The sequence below is a fragment of the Colias croceus genome, chromosome Z (assembly GCF_905220415.1).
Source record: "Colias croceus chromosome Z, ilColCroc2.1".
NCBI lineage: Eukaryota > Metazoa > Arthropoda > Insecta > Lepidoptera > Pieridae > Colias > Colias croceus.
Window position 1 is genome coordinate 14,200,827 of NC_059568.1, and position 22,609 is coordinate 14,223,435.

General features: G+C 34.5%; 1 protein-coding gene across 1 annotated transcript in view; it reads right to left on the minus strand.

Moving 5' to 3' along the window:
* LOC123705545 (adenylate cyclase type 6) overlaps positions 1 to 22,609 on the minus strand; it is a 229,186-nt gene that overhangs the window by 38,930 nt on the left and 167,647 nt on the right. The window contains exons 11-12 of the mRNA XM_045654375.1: positions 15,553 to 15,674; positions 7,984 to 8,076 (exon numbers count right to left, since the gene is read on the minus strand). Coding sequence (XP_045510331.1) covers positions 7,984 to 8,076; positions 15,553 to 15,674 — 215 coding nt within the window. The remainder of the gene's footprint in view (positions 1 to 7,983; positions 8,077 to 15,552; positions 15,675 to 22,609) is intronic.

Genomic DNA, 22,609 nt, shown 5'->3' on the forward strand with positions numbered 1-22,609 from the left:
GAAACACCAAATTTTAGAAACATGTAACGCCAAAATACCGATTATATATAATCCTCCGTTAGAAATCACCTTAGAACCTCGATCAGAAACTAGAGTATCAATTCCAACTAACCTACAAAACGGTGACGCTATATTAGATTTTCAGACTTTTCGTGAAAGCGTTCGTATGCCAGCAGCGATAGTTAAATGTGAAAACTTTTTTGCACATACTGTTATTCAAAATTATTCCGATGAAAGTTTTAAAATTTCTATTACCGAGCCGTTTCAAGTTACGTTGCACGAAGATGAATGTATAGTTAACACGTGTGATGTAAACAACTGCGAAATAGACGATGCTTTAAAAGAGAATCTATCGAAATTACGGCTAGAACACACCAATAAAGAAGAACGCGAACTTATTAGTAAACTCTGTTATGAATATCGTGATATATTCTATTGCGACAAGATCCCTCTTTCATTTACTAACCAAGTGAAACATGATATACGCACGATCAATGAAAATCCGATTTATATTCGTCCGTATCGACACCCGTTTGCCCAAAATCAGGAAATTCAGAATCAAGTAGATAAATTATTAAATGATAACGTTATTCAGGAGTCTCACTCGCCTTGGAGTGCTCCGGTACACTTAGTGCCTAAGAAGATAGATGCATCAGGCGAACGTAAATTTAGGATGGTGATTGACTACCGTCGTTTAAATGAAATTACAATTGACGATAAATATCCCCTGCCAAATATTACAGATTTGTTCGATAAGTTAGGCAAATCTACGTATTTCAGTACCATTGACCTTGCATCTGGCTATCATCAGATAGAGGTAAATCCTTCTGATATACCTAAAACAGCATTCACCACGCAGTCCGGACATTACGAATTTAAACGCATGCCGTTTGGCCTCAAAACAGCACCGGCTACGTTTCAAAGGGCCATGGATAACGTGCTACGCGGCCTACAGGGTATTCACTGCTTAGTTTACCTCGATGACATAATTGTGTACTCGTCCAGCCTCCAAGAACATATTTCTAAATTGCGCAAAATATTTGATAGACTCAGAAATACGAACCTTAAAGTTACTTTAGATAAGTGTGAATTTTTACGCAAAGAAGTCTTATATTTAGGACACACCATAACTAAGGACGGCCTTAAGCCTAACAACGATAAAATTGAAGCAGTACTTAAATTCCCATTACCGCAAACCAGCACGGAAATTAAAAGTTTCCTCGGACTTGTCGGATATTATAGAAAGTTTATAAAAGATTTCGCGAAAATCACCCAACCAATGACGTCATGTCTGAAAAAGAAAAATAAGATTAATATTAACAATAGTGAATATATCAATGCATTTGAACGTTGTAAAGAATTACTTACCAATGCTCCGCTTTTACAGTTTCCCGATTTCGATAAACCTTTTATACTTACCACTGACGCTTCTAACTTTGCAATTGGTGCGGTACTATCACAAGGTTCAGTCGGTAGTGACAAACCAGTTGCATACGCTAGCAGAACATTAAATGAGGCAGAGACTCGATATAGTACTATCGAAAAAGAAATGTTAGCAATAGTCTGGGCTGTAAAGCACTTTAGGCCTTATTTGTACGGAAAAAGATTTACAATTTACACCGATCATCGACCTTTAGCTTGGATTAAATCAATAGATGAACCAAATAGTAAAATTACACGTTGGAAATTACGTTTATCCGAATTTGATTTTGATGTTTTATATAAAAACGGAAAGCAAAATAGCAACGCGGATGCCTTGTCTCGAATTAAGGTTAATGCATTGACTGAAAATGACGACGTGTCAATGAAAGTTAACGTAGACGAGAAGGAGCGAAACCTTCAAAAACACTTAACCGATGTAATAGACGAAATAGTAAAAGTTAGTAACGATCAGGCTGAAACATGTGACAGACCCCTGACGCCGATTACAATTTCGTCTGATTCGGACCGAACAATGCCAATCACTAAAAATAAACGCCCGAGGTCCCCATATTCGATTCCGTCGCCTGATAGTAGTACAATAACCGCGGAAAGCAGCACCTTGACCGCGTCTAGTAATAATAGCGAAAATACAGAGACGGTTCACTCAGCTCGCGATCTTGATACGGAAGGCATACTCATTCTAGATGAAGCTGTAGATACAAAACCTAATCAGATACTCGTTTATACCTGGAATAGAAATAAAACAACAGTAAAAGACTTATCAAGACCATTACAAAAGGTACTAGAGGTTCACTTACCTGAAGACAATCCCGATCTCGTAAAGCAATTTCTCTTAAGTTACATCAGACCAAAATTGAAATATTTCTTTTATTTCGAAAGCCCAATACATAGAAAAGAATTTTCAAAAATGGCTACCACACTTTTCAAAAAGGGTTCAGTAAAGTTGTATGAGTGTAAGAGGCGAGTTGTTTATGTAGATGATGAAACCGAACAGCGCGAAATTATTTTGAAATATCATATCGGTAAAACAAGTCATAGGGGTATTAAGGAAACACTAGCACACATAAAACGGGTATATTTCTGGAATAAAATGGATCAAACAATAGCGAGCGTTTTAAATGGATGTGATGTATGTAAGAAAATGAAGTATGACCGAAAACCATTAAAACCAGAGTTACAACTTTCCCAAACACAAACTAGACCTTTTCAGGAAATATTTATCGATTCATTTACAATAGACGGTAAAGCTTATCTTACGATTATAGACGCATTTAGTAAACTAGGTCAGGCCATAGAAATCCATAACCGATCTACAAACGAAGTTATCCGAGCTTTGATTAAATATTTTTCTTTATATGGTATTCCCAATAGAATTAGTTCAGATCCCGGCACTGAGTTTAATAATGTATTAATGAAAGAAATGCTTTCGTATTACAAAATCGATCTTCATATTGGCACTCCGCACAATCCAAATTCCATGGGTTTAATAGAAAGATTCCACTCTACAATAATAGAAATTTACAGGATAGCTAAATATGAACGTAAGATAACTGATGCTGCATCTGTCATGACATACGCGATTATGTCATATAATCATTCAATACATTCTACCACCGGTTTAACTCCCTTTGAAGTAGTTTTTGGACATACAGAGGCTAATAATGCTTTTTCTGTAGATTTTAACAAACAATTAACCCAACAATTTGTAAAAGATCACCACAAACGTACTAAATTTTTATACAAATACCTTACAGACAAAATTATTCATAAGAAGCAGGTTATTAAGGATAAGCATGGCGGTGAAAATGATTTTAACATAGACATAGGAGATTCGGTTTACATTAAAGGAGTTAACACGAGACGTGCTAAAGATAAGCCTAGGTATCAGAAAGCGATAGTCACGGGACCAACCCATAGAAATATTGTGCCAGTAACAACGCATCATCGTGAGACTAAAGTTCCCATTAAAGACATTAAGCGTCCTCCACAGGTTACTAATTTTGGCGATCCACGTGATCCAAAACCAGGGCCTTCAACTGCACCAGATTAAACGGAACCCCGGAATACTACCTCTCCGTGAAGGCTATGCAGTCGTCAGCAATGACACATGGAGAGTTATTAAGGTTTTAGATTTAAAGTTAATATATGACGATTTAGAATTTAATATAAATAGTTATCTATCATTTAGGAATCAGGTTCATAGTTGTATTGATATACAAGCGTTAGGTTCCGATTTTATTACAACAGAATTACAAACAGATTATCATATGAATTATACTATTGATAAATTTGAACAATTAATTCCGTCTTCTAGATCTAAACGTGGTTTATTAAATCCACTTGGTTCAGTTATAAAAATTATCACCGGTAACCTCGACAACGAAGATGCTATACAATTTGAAAACACTATTGAAAAATTAAAGACTAAACAAGACTCTATAATACATAAGATGACGATCGTTACTGAGATGGTGGGTTCGTTATTAAATGTAGCTGAAATATCTAATAACAATTTCATTGCAATCCAGGATAAGCTAAATGTAATTGATTCGCTTTTAAATGACACAAATTTACATCAAAGGACTAATGAAATTATACATACATATTCTGCATTCTTACATAATTTTATGTCTCTTTACGTTAGATTAAGTGAAATAGAAACTGCTGTAGCTTTTAGTAAAATTAAACTTTTACACCAATCCGTTGTAGATACTAAGGAATTATTACTTTTATTAAAAAACATTGAAACTAGCTCTAAGTTGCCATTTCCAGTAAATTTAGATAATGTTCTTAAAATTGAACAATTAATAGAAGTACAAACTTATGTAAAACAAAGTCAAATAAAATTCGTAATGACTATTCCATTAATTACTGACGACATTTATTCATATTTTAAAATAATACCTTTACCTATATTTAACGAAGAAAAAGGTCAGACTTCCCTTATCCTACCCAAATACCCATATGTCCTTGTGAAGGGGTTGAAAACCATGCCACTTTCACAACCATGCAAAGAAATAGATGAAGACCGGTTCCTATGCCCGGAAATACTGACATCAACATTATATAAAGACGATTGTTTAGCTGATCTTTTGCGGCTATCTACAAATGTTTCCAGTTGTCAGCCGATTCCCATTTCCATAGATGACGTGAAAATCGACAATGTTCTGCCAAATAGATGGATACTATACGTAAATGTGGAAACAGTACTTACCAAGGTCTGTGAAAACGAGGTAACCCAAGAATTCCTTCATGGTACCTATTTATTGACGTTAGACGAGACTGGCTGTTACGTGAAAATCGGAGATATAACACTAAAGAAATATGAAGTAAATGGAATTGATATTATATACCCAAGTTTACCAAAAATTATATTACCAAATTTGATGAACTTCCCGACCGACAGGAAGCCTGTTAACCTGAAGGGTGCAAATTTAACTGACATAAATATGCTTAGGCATTTAATTGAAAATAGTGAAAATAGTGAAAACCAGTTTAGTAGTACAGTGAATAGTGCCGTCGGAGTGATTAACATTATAACTTTTGTATTAATCGTAATTATAATTGTAATTGTGGTAGTAATTAAGTCTAAATTAAGAAAAATATGTATTCAAGAAAATCCTTCAGATTCTCTTGAAACTGAGGATGGAGGAGTTATGTCGGGGCAACCCGCAGTACATGCATGTGATATCGTATTTGTTAACGCAGCATAACTACGGCCACCCTGCATCGCCTTAATGCATTTTGTATTTCTTAGAACATAGATTGCAGCGTTGCATTTTTGTTTAACGATAAGTTTATAGTTTAAGTTTTCATTCTGGATGTAGAGAGCACATATTAAAGACGTTTAAATTAAATCTTGTCTTTTTAAAAAACGTCCTTCGGTCCGTCGAAATTTGAGTATGTATTTTATTGTTATAAAGTAATATTTTAGTGACCGTTGTAATAAATATGTAATTAAGACGACTTTAAAAGTTAGTGGACTTTAGACGATTTCATAACTTTTAAAGGTATACGGTAATCATATATTGTTAAAATAATACAGATTTGTATAGTATTATTTCAATAGCAATCGATTATAATCAATATATTTGAAGTACTCCTCTCGCGGAACTCATAAATTAAGTTTTAATAGCGGTGGGTCGAACGCGCGGCGCACGTTCCAGAGCACTAGCAAAGTAGGCTACCTTTATTTTTTTCGGAAGCAATTTAGCGTATTTCATTTTTGCAACTGTGGTTGCACAAAGCATATGAGCGGTTATCAAATATCTCTGCCATTTCCAATATAATTCTCAATATGTATTCAGCCCTGATGTCTTATGCATGCTCAGAGCCAAATGTGTATCAATCCCCTATATTCGATACTAATATCTCTCATCGCGTATTATGAAATATGTAGTTCCAATGTCGACAGTTTACAAGTCTTGCCGGCATACATAATAATATGTAGATGTTTTCTTTTCACGTACCATTTCATATTAACTTGATCTTCTTAGCTAATTGTTGATATATTGCAAGAAGAAAAAAATACGTGTGGCACTAGGGGACTGCCGCGGTAAAGCTATTGCATAGCATGCCTTCAAGCCACACCTCCGTGCCCGTCGGAGTGCTCGCGATAGAAGCTATGCAATAGCTTAAAATATTTTATATCGAGCTGTGCCCAGTGGTTTTACCCGCATTGCTCCGCTCCTCCTTATATTAACGTGATGATAATAATATTATATTATAGCCTTCCTCGATAATTGAACTATCTAACTCAGAAAGAATTTTACAAACCGGACCAGTAGTTCATGACATTATCGCATTTAAATAAACAAACAAACTCTTCAGCTTTATAATACTTATTAGTATAGATAATCAGAAGATTTGTGATGTTCCTTTTTGCGAGAGGGAAGATACATTCAATATAATCTTTGGCCACTCGTTTATTGTACAAAGAGATTTTTATCACTGTCTATTACAGAAACTATCTTTACATTTAAAAGCCTACCTCCGTCACTGATGACAACAAAAATGATAAGAAAACCGAAATGAGAGAGGTGTTAACAATGAAAGCGTTTAAAGTGAACCATTAAGAGGCCATTTGTCTCCGTGCTCACTTGGTACCGTGCGATGTTTTACAGTTTATATAATACACTTGCTTGCCACGTAGGACAAAGTTGCCATGTCGTTGTTATTTAAAAAGCAATGTACTTCATGCTTGATTAGATTCACAGTATCGCAGACGTTTGCTAACATCAAGGGATGTCATTAGTCAAACGTAAAACTAACTGCACTAAAGGCAATAAGAGATAATTAAAATAATACGTCCTATTGTTTTGCCAAGTTACTTACAATATTGTAAATCATTTTGCGATGTTGGTTTAAATTATTTTTTAAGATGCAGGAAGTAACCTCTTTTACCATTTCCTTGTAAGTACCAATTTCTTTTAAGTAGCGATTTTGTTTCCGCTACTTATCAATTCCTATTAAAAATAATTTTCACAGTAATATTTTTATGTCATAAAATATACTAATACCGAAAATATTACGATGATATTATTTATAAAGAAAACGACGGGTTCCTTGGCAAAACATTCTTATAACAAAAACAACATTGGAAGCCTTCTGTTATTTTTAAATTTTCCTTGTAATCTATGTTTTACTATGTGCATTTAAAAGAAACAATCCATAGAGTGTTTTATTATATTAACTGGTATTATTAAATATAAGGTTTCGAGCTGTAGATTCCGAGGACTTTCAGTTATCAATGTCTTTTATTACTAAACACTTTTAAGATTTTTAATATTCATAACATATTTTAAATTATCTGCCCCATACAGTAGGTATTACCAAATAAAGATTTTCTTAACATTTTTAAATTAAATTACAAGTTAGAATTGAGAACCTCTTTCATTCACGAAAATGTTCGAAACATTACCCTTGTAGAATAATCTCAGACAGTAATTACCTGAGGCCTTTTTACGGGGTCCACGGTTGCAGAAACGCACTTTTGTTTCAATGAAATGCAGCAGTGGAGCTGGTTAGACTGTAATCGACGCTCATTATGATAGTAACACAGCGAACATATTTCTGATTTTTGAAAAGGTATTTTATGTCAATAAAAGGGCTGGTGGCCTGATGGTAAGTGCTACCACCACCCATAGCACTGACATTTCATTACACGAACGTTTGCAGATGTGTAGGACTAGTAAGCAAAACGATATGTATCTCCAGGTTCCTATTATTTTAGAGTATTTTGGGTCTTCTTGACAGTGGGCAGTGTTGGCCGAGTTGAGGCAATCAAGATAGAGTAGAGGGTCTAAATGTCTATGATCGGCCGTCATTGCAAATGTTTTATCATAATCGCAGTAATGGCTGCAAACATTGACGATCATTTGTTTGGCCAACGCGTTACCCATTGTGAAGAGGTCCCAGTAGATATTGTTTATTCGTAATCGTTGTAATAGCGGCAAACGTCGACCATATTTTTTTTGGGCCAACGCTGCCCATTGTATGTGAGGGTCAAAGGGGTCAGGGGTTTAAATGGTAGATACTTACCGTGCAAACAGTTCATTCAGAAGGCGAACTAGTTCCTCGGCCGTGCATTGGTCAGATAGTGAGGTGAAGCCGCAGATGTCAGCGAACAGGATGCTGCGAACAAAATATAATAGTTTACATACATTCGAAGACGCTAATCGGTAATCTGTATGAAGATTTTTCAGTTCAATTAGCGTAGAACTGTGAAAAACTAAATAGGTAACTAATGGTGTAATAAAGATTGAAAACGAAATTTTATTTGAGGAAATATAGTTGTTTGTATCAGTCAAACAGCGTGGACAATTAGAAAAGTCTATTGCTATTTAAGAATTAAAACGCATTCGCGAGTATCAGACCGTTTATTGTATAAAGTATAATTATCAGGCCGTAATATCTAAGGGCGGCCGTACACGGACCGCTCGAGCAGTTAACGGCTGAGCGCCGTACACGGACGGCTCGAGCGGTCGGCGTCAACTGCTCGAGCCGTCGGTTGTTGACCGCTCGAGCCGTCGCTACCAACCGCTCGAGCGGTTGATTTTTTTGACTAGTCAAGTCATTGATTTTCAGGGGGGAGGGAGCCGTCGACGGCTCTAGCGCAGTTAACGGCTCGAGCAGTCAGTGTATGCCTCACGACCGCTCGCGAGCCGTCAACGGCACGGTGGAATTTCATCATGCAGTTGACGGCTTGAAGCGGTCGCGACGGCACGAGCCGTCACGTGTACGGCGGTTAATGAATGCCTATAGTTCACCGCGCGGTCGCGGCTTCAAGCGGTCGGTCTCAACTGCTTGAAGCGGTCCGTGTACGGCCGCCCTAAGTGAAAGAAAGTGAAATTTTAATTAAATATTATTTGAATAAAAAAGATTTCCCAATATAAAATTATAACATGTTTTCAGTTCATATAGAAACGAGGTAACCTACATTTATCTGATCATGAAATACACTCTGCATTCGACGCACTTTTAAAATATATTATCAGACATTTTTGTGACCGTCAAAATATCACATAGAAATATCGACAAACTACGTAGTTTTCTAGATAATATTATACTTCTTACGCCATATTATTACATCTCTAAGCCTACCTATTTTCCTTAAAAAAATATATTAGATTTCCAAAAATATAAAAATGTACTTAGTTTAAACAACACTTCTATTAAGGATAATAGGCATATAAAGACAAGTCTCTTCTCTAGTAGTCCAATAGGGTGGGACATCAGACAAAATCGGAGAGATCAGTCGCAAAGCGCCGGCTTTACAAGTTAAGTATGTGTGTGCATTGTTATCCTTAAGGAAAATGTGGACTGATAAAGAATACGCAAAATAGGATACATTATATCTTGATACATATACTTGAATATGCTATTTGTTTTAAGGAACTATTTGTTTATAATATTTTAAGGAACTGCGAATAAAAAGCGAGCATTATATTTTATATACCTACTAGAGACAATATCAACAATGACCGTATACAAAACACTATCTATCCTTTTATTCAAACAAAAAAGCCAATAATCCCTCAAGACCTGCTTAATTTTTACGGCAGCAACTAACTGCAAATACAACTGGTTTAATACAAGACCCACGCGCACAAATACACCTCTGACGCAGTGAAAAAAACTCTAACCAGTCAAAGAGTTTACACCGGAATTTTACGAACCATTAATCACAGGACACATCAATCAATACGCAGCTGAATGAATCTTCTCATTCAAACCTCGGAATCCAATGATAACAGACGTCAAACTTCTATTGAACTCGGCGTTTTTACAACTAGGTCGCTCGCCTCACAGAGCGCGTACACTCGATAGCATTATGCTAATTTGTGGATTTGTATGTATGTAATTATGTTTTATGTTCTCCGAGTGTATGCGAAACACATCTAAGCTTGATTAGTCGTACTTGTTTAAACTCGCACGATCCTAGGATGTGTGACGTCACGTATGTAATGTTAGTTTTCAATGGCTAGTCTAATTGCGAATGGAATATATTACTTTTAGCAATCTCATTAGAAACAAAGAAGGGATTTACTAGGTAGGTAGAAGAAATAAGAGCATGGTTAGAATTTAAAGTACAAACATGTGCAAAGTGTTTCGAAGTCAGCCGTTAAATTTTAAGCTATTACATAGCTTCTATCACGGGCCTTGAGCGCGGAGACCGAAATATCCGTAACGAAAAAAACCTCACGTTCCCCACTCACACCCCATTTTAATAGCATTGTTTGAAAACCCAATAATCTTTCTATATTTTTATTGACGCCGTCTCTGCGGTCACCTCCCGTTTAAATAAACATTTCGTCAAACTAAGCCGCTGTCAATTATTTACATTTGTGTATAAATGAAATTGGAGCGTGAGATTGTAAAGCGTATAGTCACGCTTTATATTCGTATTACTGTGCACAAAGAAATGAGCTTTTTACTGATAGTAGACGAAATGTAAATTGTAATTATATACGGTGCTCTATATTTATAAAATGCCAACAGTTTGTTGAAAATGGTGAATATCACACTCGGAAACCAGATAGTAAACATTTATACCTACAAACTGTTCAGACCCAGACCTCACGTGTGCCAATGTGGACACAGCCTAACCTATTTTCCGCTCGTGTATTCCAGCTTTAACATATAGATAAGGGCGTATTCCCAACGCGATTACGGCCCTAATTGTCCGCAACTACTGAAGCGTTCAAACCAGATTAATTATTATTTGCGACTTAGGCCACGTTCACACGCTCTGTTGAAAATTCACAATTCGGTCGAGGAGCTAATTCAATTTGGGAGGATGATGTGTTACCCTGATCCGTATGACGCGGTGACGTCTCATACAGAACAAAGCAGATATCAGTTAGATTACGGGATCGTATAGACTAGACCTAATCTCCATCTCCTACAATCTTATCTAAATTATAAATCCGAGCTGAGTATAGAATTACTAATAAGCGAATTGTTGGTAGTGAAGAGTGTGATGGGCGTATATGTATATGAATGGAGATTTATTAAACGGAGCTTTCTTAAAAGCGTTGTATTAAGTTTATTTGTAATGAGATATATGTTTATTCTTTCAGAAGCTCCTATAAACCATTTACACACTTCTAAGCTTTATGCTGACAACATTTTTTAAATAATTATAGTAAAAACATCGAGAAGGTAATTAAATAATTTTGTTGGAACAATAAATTACTCTGAAAGTTTGTCATACATTCAATCCTACTAATATTATAAATCTAAAGTTTGTGAGGATGTGTGTGTGTCTTTGTTACTATTTCACGCAAATACTATTGAACCGTTTACAATGAAATTTAGCACACATATAAAGGGTAACTTGGATTACCGCATAGGATAGGTTTCATTCCGGAACGGGAACTATGCGGGTTTTTTTTTCAAAACGCGGGCAAAACCGCAGGTGGAAAATTAGTTTATAATAAAGCCACGGATCAGATTATTATTATTTTATCAGATTGTCAAAAACGAAAATCCTATATCCCTATGTTCCTTTAAAAAAATATATTAAACGATCTTGAAGAAAACTTCAATCTTTTCAATAAACAGAATTTTCCAATTCCTTGCAAAAAGAACGAGGTTGGATTCTCAAGTATCCAGATGAAGAGAATGTTTCAAAAGCCCTTTTATAAAACGATTTGTAAAAATGCTTCTCATTTTTGTATTATATAAATAAGTGTATGGACTGTCCCAATACAAAATTACAATCCATAGGTATGTCATTTTGTCACGAAAGCATATTAGCTTTCGTGACAAAATGTGGCTTATATCTTTAGCTAAAGGACCATTTTTGTAAGTACCAAATTCAGGATGAATCATAAACGCAGAGAGGACAGTTAATCATTCAAGTAAGCAAATAATTAAATAATTTCCTATTAAGAATATTACCATAGCTTAATAAAATGTATTGTGATGACATGAGATTAAAGAAACCTCAGATTGTATGACTCTATTGCTCTTAAATAAAACGAGCCTAATATTTGATGTGGATAACTTTCTTGTTCATAAGAGAATCTCGACAAATACTCGGAGAATCGGTGTATTGTTTTTCTTGTTACGGTTGTTTACAATTTTGCGGGTTTAGTAAAATATATAATATTTTTATTGTATATAATATTAATGTAATATTAGTGTTTAAATAACCTACCTTGATCACAAAAAGAAAAAGCTGTATAGTGTATGTAATATGTATATAATATGTCATATTATTAGCTGCGCTTCGCGGTTTCACCCGGGTGACTCCGCTCCTGTTGGTCTTAGGGCTATCTAACACCGAAATAATTTTTCAAATCGTACCAGTAGTTCCTGAGATTAGCGCGTTCGAACAAACAAACAACCTCTTAAGCTTTATAATATTAGTACAGAAGATTATTACTATAGATTATCATAATACGTTTACAAAACAAAATCTACCACAATTCCCACTTACACATAACCTGTTTATCACTCTACATTAAAAAATAATCACCCATCCTTCCCAGAAGGTCAATTGAAATTTCCCACCACATTGAAATCAGCATACGACACGGTTCTATAAAGTTTCCGCCACGCACCGGGGGACGGTCCCCGATCCGTAACGAACTTACCAACTTCTCTCTGTTAACGTTACGTTGAAACTGATTTCGTGTTGCGGTACGTTTGATGTGTATGGCTTAGCTTTATCCTTTGACTTTATGGAGCTTTTTTGTTTCGTCGTCGTCGTCGTCGTCGTCGTTTCAGCCGTGGGGCGTCCACTGCTGGACAAAGGCCTCCCTCAAGGATTTCCAGTACGACCAGTCACCGGCGGCCTGCATCCAGCGGCTCCCTGCCACTCGGACCAGGTCGTCTCTTTTTTGATTGTTGCGAGGTAATTATAATAGTTTGTATGCTCATAGACGACAGCGTATAGTTGTGGAAACACGGCGACTACACCACCGAAACTAGCGCCCCCCCAACATTTTATTTTTTTACTCCTAAACCAGATCAAATTTAAAAAATCTAGCTCGGTACTTTGCTAGTATATTACTTGTAGTATTTTTGGTATTACTTTTCATTATTTTGCATTCGGTAAATTAGGAGAACTTTTGATTACCGCCAAAAGTGGCCACTTTTGGCGGTAATCAAAAGTTCTCTAGAATAATGAACAGTTAGAATAGTGAAAAGTAATACCAAAAATACTACAAGTAATATACTAGCAAAGTACCGAGCTAGATTTTTTAAATTTGATCTGGTTAAGGAGTAAAAAAATAAAATGTTCGGTGGCGCTAGTTTCGGTGGTGTAGGCCTCTTAAGAACATTATCTCTGTATGATTTTGAGTTTGACCTTAACTTATTTTACACTCCAAATTATCTATCTTTATATTTATAAGGCTAGAAAGTGCCAGTTTAAGTAGTGCCGAAAAAAATATAGAAATAGGAAACTACTTCACTATTAATTAACAATTAGTCGTAATTACTTCACAACCCTTATTCGACTACTCTTTCATTAAAGTATCGTTTAAGCTATAGAGTAACTATTAATCTATTCGAATTTCGGTATGGGTCGACCTATTTCCACCTAAATAACCTTACAGGTAATCATTACTGCCGTTCAGTGCGGGCGTCCATACTACCTATTCACTATTCACTGGCCTGCAGGTGTGATTCAATATATATTCTGTTAATCGAATATTCTAGAAGTCACAAGATTTACTTCAGAATTTAGCGAAATATACTCCAAAATAATGTAAATATGTCTTTCAAAGCTGAAAAAAAATACATTGAATTGACCAATCACGATAATTACTTCCTTACGAACAAGAGCCATTAAAAAACTATTTAAGTATTTACTTTTTTCCATCAATAATTTGGACATAAAAGCACATGATAAAAGAAAGCACATTATATTTAAATACCAACTACGTTAAGGCGATAACAACACTTCGAAATGAAACTTCCCGAGCGACTCATGAATTAACTTTTTAAGCCAGATCGTTAGAGACGTTATAATCAAGAGAAAAATGGAATTTAAATCTGCTTTTTTTACTTCAGTACCTAATACTTTAAGATGGATGGATATTGACATTTAACGAAGGAACTTATAGTTTATGTTATCGATAAGGATGATGATAATAGTTCAAGTTAGTTCGTTATCAGTAGGGTAGTAAGAACTTTTAAAAGGTATGAACTTTCAACGCATCATGTTTCATCAAACAACTTATAGGCAACTAGCTTTCCACCCGCGGCATCGCCCGCGCAGTCTAAGAAAAAAACGCATAGTTCCCGTTCCCATAGGCTTTCTGGAATAAAGCCTATCCTTTACCAAATTTCATGCAAATTGGTTCAGTAGTTAAGGCGTGATTGAGTAACAGACAGACAGACAGAGTTACTTTCTCATTTATAATATAAGATCAGATTTCAGTAGTGTATGAATAGATATTATATGTAACTATACACAGTCAAAGCCCTTAGACAATACAAGTTATTTGATACCCATGTTATAAGCAAATCATATTTTACGCAAAACATTATTTACAATTCGCCAAATGAATCGTTTTTAATTATAGTCCTTTTCAGCTATGATGATTCCTGTGACACTTCATCGTGTTCCGAATTACGTATTTTATGTTTAAAACGCCAAAATAATTTTAGTGCATAATATTTTTCTTTAATGGCGGCATTATTGCCAAAAATATAAAAATGAAACATCCTAAGCTTATAAATCAAAAACAGTATTGTTTAGTTAAATATAATGAAAAATAAAATAAAATAACACAAAAATATAATACCTACGCAATTCGTGTACATGAAATGGACCGTTGAAAAATCATAGAGTTGGAAAATCATATAATCGGCGCCCATCTTGTGATCGTTTGTCAATCGAGTCAATCGTCTGTACGAGTGCGTCAGCCTTGTATACAAGTTGCATTTTTATATTGATACTTTACGTGGTATTCTGTTATTGTTACTAATTGTTATTGTTGACTTTTTGTTGCTGTTGTTTGCTAAGTTTCCCTAGTTAATTGTTGGCGAAATGCCGAAAAATCTAATTTTGGTACTTTATTCAAATCGATTTCGTTTCCATATAAAATATTATCGATTATCGGAAACATTTGATACGATTTCAGTACAGACATCTCTACACGTGTCAAAAATCGATGTGTCACAGAAATCATCTTAGGTGGAAAGGACTATACAATTCGCATTTCGACATTTTTCAATTAATTTACAATAGCAATATGATTTGCTTTCAATATAATGTTAATCTTTACATCAGTCCTTTGAAATTACAAAACGCAAACGTCCTCATTTCCTATTAATACTATTTGCCAGCAATTCATTTCCGTCCAAAACGAATCGAAATGAACAGAGGGTCGAATATTTACAACTAGTCAAGCCCGGCCGGCGGTTTTACCTGCAGTACTCCGCTCCTGTTGGTCTTAGCGTGATAATATAATATAACCTAATAGCCTTCCTCGATAAATGGGCTATGGCTATCTTACACCAATTTTTTTTTTCAACAGTTGTTCCTGAGACTAGCGCGTTCAAACAAACAAACAAACTCTACATTTTTATAATATTAAGTATAGATTTTATCCTAATAGCTGCTAAGTTAATACATCACAATGTACTGACCTGACATTCTCATATCGTTGGATGTAAATCTTGTGGAATTGCTCCTGTCTTGGCTGGTTAGCGATGTCCGCCTTCATCTCCATGGCAACGTGGCGTGGCAGCACCGAGAGCAGGAGACGCTCCTGAAAAACGATCTTGTTCAGTACAACTTACAATACAAAGTACTATGCAACTCAAACTCATAATTTATTCAATTAGACTTCTTCGAGAAGCACTTTTGGAACGTCAATACATATTATTAACATTTACCAACGTACAATATAACGTACGATTTAAATAAGGTACGATACAACGTACCTACGATTAATCGTACTTTAACATCGTACCGTACGACACAACGTGCAATTCATCTTACGATACAGCGTACCGTACGTAGTACGAAATACCGTACTACACCGTACGGTACACCGTTCGACAAAACGTACGAAAGTATCGTCGTACAATAGTGGTTTGATATGCAAGTGTGTTATCCCGGAAATCCCACGGGAACGGGAACTATGCGGGTTTTCCTTTGAAAACGCGGGAAAAGATGCGGGCGAAAAGCTAGTAGTATATTAAAGTGGAAGTTGAAAACTTGACAGGAATAAAACTGTGCATATGCATAATCACAATAATTTTCTTTCATTAGCCCACACACATACCTATCAAAGTACCTTCATCAAAATACCCCTATAGTGCTCGTCACCTTCAAAATTATTTTAACCGTTAGATGAAAATTGCCGTCAAAGCTATGGTGGCGTTAAATTGATTTTGCGACTACGGTATGTGATATCTAACTGAAAATTCGTTTAAGTAGCCAAGTATGACGATGCGCTTCGTCCACCCCCTTAATTCAATAACAGTCTAACTCAAAATATAGTCGCTAATATTGCCTGGGGAACATTTTAGTATGACTCTTTAGTGTGTCCTTTTAAAAGCTTTAATAGCAGGATCCTTTCCAATATACGGAGCTTTTTAAATTTATGTTTTTTATCAAATTTCACGTCCTTCACAACAAAAGAACGATGAACATTATCATGAGGAAGTATATATGTAGTGTTTGCTTGATAAAACGAATTTTATGAATTTCTCTTAAGGAATACCTATAAGTAGGTACATACTTATTACCTACTTCACATCTAGGCAAAAATAGCCGAAGTCACAAAAAATAATCTATACATATAATAAATCTGTAGAAGGGTCAATTCTGTACATTGAAAATATTGAAAAAATAAATAGCAGGGGGTGTTACTGGATCGATACCAAACCCAAATATGTAATTAAAAAAATTTTTGTCTGTCTGTCTGACTGTCTGTCTGTCTGTCTGTCTGTCTGTCTGTCTGTCTGTCTGTCTGTATGTGAAGACATCACGTGAAAACTACCGGTTCGATTTCGATGAAACTTGGTATAATTATACCTTATTGTATTTATATTATTCCTGGGCGTAAAATAGGATACTTTTTATCCTGGAAAAATACGTAGAAAAAAAATAATCTTACTTTTTCAGTTATCCATAGACGTTGTTCTGTAGAACCGCGAACACACGTTGCGTATTATTTATTTATTATAGGCCTAGCCGTATTTGGGTCAGATAGATATTTATAAGATGTCATTGTCAGAGTTACTCAAAATGGAGAAACAAACCATCCACGCGAAGACCGACATCCGCGCGGACGGAGTCGCGGGCGGAAGCTAGTTTTAAATAAAATAGTTCGCCAACTCGTCTTCTACCATAATTCTCTAGACGAATTGTCATTGTGCGAGGGTAAGAATTGATTTAATTAAAACTAGCTGTTGCCCGCGACTTCGTCCGCGATTAGGTCGTTTTTCGTCATTCGTTGTTTAAAAAAAATACGTGACACTTTATTTTAAAATTTTCTTAATTATTGTCTCTTATAAAATTTAACTACATTAAAATTGAACACTCTGATAAGAAAATCTTAAAATCTGAAGAAAACATGAATGTGGTTTAAATTCTACATTACTTAGTATCAAATAATAATCTAAATTAAATGTAGATTAACAGTTTGAGCACACCATTATAGAATATGTACCTAAGTATTAAATTACGTTAGTTTACATAGTAACTTTACTAAAAACACGATGACTATCTTTCGCGCTCGATACCACAAACTAAGCATGTTTGTGGTACGTGGCCCGCGTCACTTGACCCCCATCTGGATCCATGATGATGATTCCATCCTGAAGATGATTCAGAAGATGATTCTGAAGATGATTCTGAAGATGATTCTGAAGATGATCCAGGATGATTCCATCCTGAAGATGATTTCTTTTGCCTGGAAGAAATCACCGTCGCCTAACAAATATAATGTGTTTTCTTATAAAACCGTAACATAATTTATTTTATCTACTTAAATAATGAAAATGATATATTTATAAAATATAAAACATATTATTTAAAATGATTAAAAATAAATAAATGAAGCAACTACGATTCAAAGAAAACATCTTTTTCAGTGTGAAAATGCTCTAAGCAATCCTGGATGATGAACTGTATATCATGTACCTACTCTGATCCCAGTACGGTCGGTACGTCGATAGCCATAACGATTAATATTATAATCAGATAACCGCAAAATAAAAACATTACTTGTAAAGTTGTGAGTGCAAAATTTACGTTTCATTTGGCAATAACATTTTTTTCGGTACTAAAACGTAGTAGTTTGATATGTGGTTGGCTGCCCCTCCTCTCCTTCCTGAAAAATATCCTCCAAAATTTCCTGAGATACTTCCAATGATTGAACCATTGGACGTTGGACATTAACTTCAGTCAAAAATTGACGAAGCGTATGATTACTAATTTCCACTTAATCCTCGCTGCTACTGTCTTTATCATCAAATCATCAATTTTCAAGTGGTGTAGTAAAAATATCAGCAGAAATCGACTTCCAAAGGCGATATAATTTTATTAGCATTGAATAAAAAAATCAAAAGTTAACTGTAAATCTATAAAAAAAGCTAAGTACTTACAAATAAAATTTTATCAAAAACTTCTGTTCCCAATGCACCTCAAAATAATAAAAGAATCATTCATTTCATTTCATTTCAATAAATACCTGTAAGTAACAACTTACCTTTTGTGGGAACGCATGATGGTGAAAATTCACAAAACACGAAGATTGCATTTGATATTTTTGGTTTTATGGCATTCAATTGCTTTATAAATATCACTACATAGTATAAAAAAGTCGCTTTCTGTGTCCCTATGTCCCTATGTCCCTTTGTATGCTTAAATCTTTAAAACTTCGCAACAGATTTTGATGCGGTTTTTTTAATAGATAGACTGATTCAAGAGGAAGGTTTTAGTACATAATTTATTAGGTTTTAGACAAAGCGGACGAAGCCGCGGGCGGTAAGCTAGTAAATTTATAAAACACGAAGATTTTAAAAATTGTAACTAATGAACACAACAATATATTATTATACTCTTTGGAACACAATCATTAGATTAACTGTAGATAATGGTGTCTATTTTTACTTAAAATAATAAACATCTAAGTACCCTCACTTTAAAAAAAATGTAGTTTATTATTTACACGAAATATATCTTATAGGGAACTGAAGATATGGGTTAAAGAGTTAAATAAATAAATAACATAATTATATTTAAATTATTAATTTTTAACATTGTGTTCAGTAGTGTTAACATGTAAATTGATTTGATTTTTACGAAATCTCATAGATGGCGCTGTTACAAAATTAACATTATACAACTTACATTCTTTAAGCTATGTTTCTCTTCCCAAGTTACTTAAATGGCATAATTTTTATAGTGTCAATCTAGATATTGTCAAACAACATTTATATATGCGTCATTTGATTATTAATTTCCAATAGTTAACGTGTAAATTGATTTGATTTTTATAACATTTAATAGATGGCGCTGTTTCTAATTTGTCTTTATACTACTAAATTCATTAAACTGTTTCTCTGCCCAAATTACGTAAATGACATAGTTTTTATTTTGTAAAGCTAGATAATAGCATGGCTTACTCGAAACCAACATTTAAACATGAGTCTTTAGATTGTACGCTGTCGTAATACACGGAATACGTAAGAAAAATAAAGGTTCACAGCTCCTCCCCCGTAGATGATAGCTTGATAATATGTAGCCTATAGCCTCACCCGACCTGTTAGTAATATTCATGCAAAATTTGAAGTCAATCTATGCAGTACTTTTCGAGATTAGCTCGGACAAACATACAGACAAACAGACAAACAGACAAACAGACAAACAGACAAACAGACAAAAATTCTAAAAACTATGTTTTTGGCTTCTATATCGATTATAGATCACGGCCCAGGTATTCTTTTAAAAAAATATTCAATGTACAGTTTTGACTTTCCTACGATTTTATTATATGTATAGATAAAACAAAGGGATTCCCGATCGCTGATCGTAATAACGTTTCTTTGTTATGAGTTATAATCTTAACCATTTACGTACAAAGCTTCAGCTTTCGTTATCTTTCATTTGTAAGGTTTCAATTTTGCTTCGAAACGATTACATTTTACATTTGTTTTACTCTTCCATTGCTAGTATCTACAAATAACATAATTGCGTACCTACAAACGCAAAAAATATCGTATTTTTTTCGAACATAATAATTTAGATCTATGGAATAAAAAAAATGTATGTTTCTCTATAAATATCGTCATCTTCCGCTCACCGAATTTCGATTTGTCTAGCAATTTTATGTTTTATTTATAGAAACTAACTTGTGGTTACGTTACGTTTGACAGAAATAAACCAAATTATACATCCAATAGATCGCCCATCAAAATACTGACGCAATTTTTATTGACTATGCTTCAGTTTTGAAATTTACAAAAAAATAGCTTAGGTAACCTAATAGTTTTCTAGCCGACACAGCAAACCTTACTCTTCCAGGACATCCTGATCATAATATAGAGTTATAATTAATAAACGTTTACAATCTATTCTCAAACCAAATTAATAAGCACAAAAATTTAATAAAAGATGACCAATCCGTTTCGTAAGAGCTTGCTTTAAAACAATATGTCACAAGACTTTTCTATTATGTTATATAGTTTCATAATACTTTTATTATTATAGTTAGTTAAAAATCCTATGTATATTTTAAGTAAATCATATAAAAATATTTAGATCAGACCTAATTGCTTCATTTAGAAAATTTAAGTGTACTTACGTATTACGATATGAAAACCAGCTAATAAATTAATTTATGAATAAATTTCACGGGTATTAGCGAAACGCGATTAGGCTAATATAATTTGAGATTATTTTAATAATCTGTGGTTAATCGTTAATTTATCCATTCGATAAAATTAGTGGAGTAATTGTGTAGCAATTGTGATTGCGGTTTATGAGCTAATGTCATGTAACATGATAACACAATATACAGATACAACCAGTAGGGTAGCCTCATACAACACGTTCGAAATAGACCACGCACACAAGCAAGCGTGTTTACGATAATCGTAAGGATATTCTTGTATCTGTCAATTGTGATAATACTCTTACGATTCTCCTAAACAAGCTTGCGTGAACAATTTCTAAGGCCGGTTGCAGAGCTTCACCGACCATCAGTGCGTAAGTCAGTCGCGCTTGTCGTATGTATGGAAATACGCGTACATAATTATGGTCGCTTTAAACGGTTTTATGAATTTCCAGATATACGCGACTGACGTACGCACTACGCACTGATGATCGGTGAAGCGGCCTTACGTGTTGTATAAAGTGTCCTTACTGGTTGTATATTGAGTTAATAATGTAATCTATTGGATAAAACCGATAGTGTAATTCATGTAATCAAATTCAAATGAATTTGCTAACGAGTCTAATTTTGCCTTTAAATGCTATTTGCTAACGCATACACTTGATAACGACGAAACAATGGGTCGTGATATTGTTATGTGATACTAACATTCTTTGCTTTCTACTCATGAAGCTTATTATTTAAAAGAGTATTATAGATATTTATATCAATGATTTGTAATTTAGAAAGCCCGAGCTAATAAATATCTTAATTGGAAATAGGAATTAAAAACGTCTGGGCGCGTTTACCTAATATTCTACAAACCGCCATTAGATTTGAATAAATTAGGAACTCAGCATTTCAGTATTTCTGAATTATCATTTGTAAGTTGTAAAATTCTCGTGTCACAATGTTAATTACGGCACTCCTCCAAAACGGCGGGACCGATTTTCATGAAATTGTGTGTGGTATCGGGTGGGTCTTTCCCTCATTTCGTTGGTGATAACATAAGATCAAACATCTTTTAATCATTCCCGCTAAGATAAACCATCATTGCTAATGAATTAAACGTACGGCGGGTTGGATTTTGCTAAACCTCCTATAAGAGGGAATTACAAGGGTTACGTGCGCAAACAACAACACCCGACAATAATAAATATATTTAACATCGGAAGCACGAAGTTGAAATGTTACGTGCGATTTTGGTGCACAAAATGCATATTTATAATACTTAGTAGTAATTAAACGTTGAATGTGAACGAAAAATAACTACTTTGAAAATATAAAATTCATTTCGCATATTATATAATATTTATTTTCCATGGTAGAGCGATAAAGGAACAAGTAGGCCTACTTATGTTAAGAGATCACCAATTAATGTATTTCTTGGGCAATGATGACAAGATATTAATTCAAAATATTTTTCCATCAACCGTTAAAGAGGAGCTAGCTAGATCATAATTAACAGTCTTGTTGTTCTTTTTATTCTTAAAATTCCTAAAACTATTAATTAGCCAAATGGAACGATTCTAACATTGATAGTTGTTATAACTTCATGTACATGAATATCTGAAACATTTACATTAAATACGAAACCATATCACACGTGTCCACAAATGTAATTTTGCTAACGTTTTATTGAAATAACTTCAACACGAGTTGAACCGCAAACATTTTGATTTAATTTACTCGCTTTTTGCAGGTTGATATGGAATTTATTTTGCGAATGTGGTTTTAAAACAATATCGCTATATGAGTATATTTAGCAGACCGCTTTGATTGAATGTCAACTGCAGATAATGAGGGTTCAGGTATGT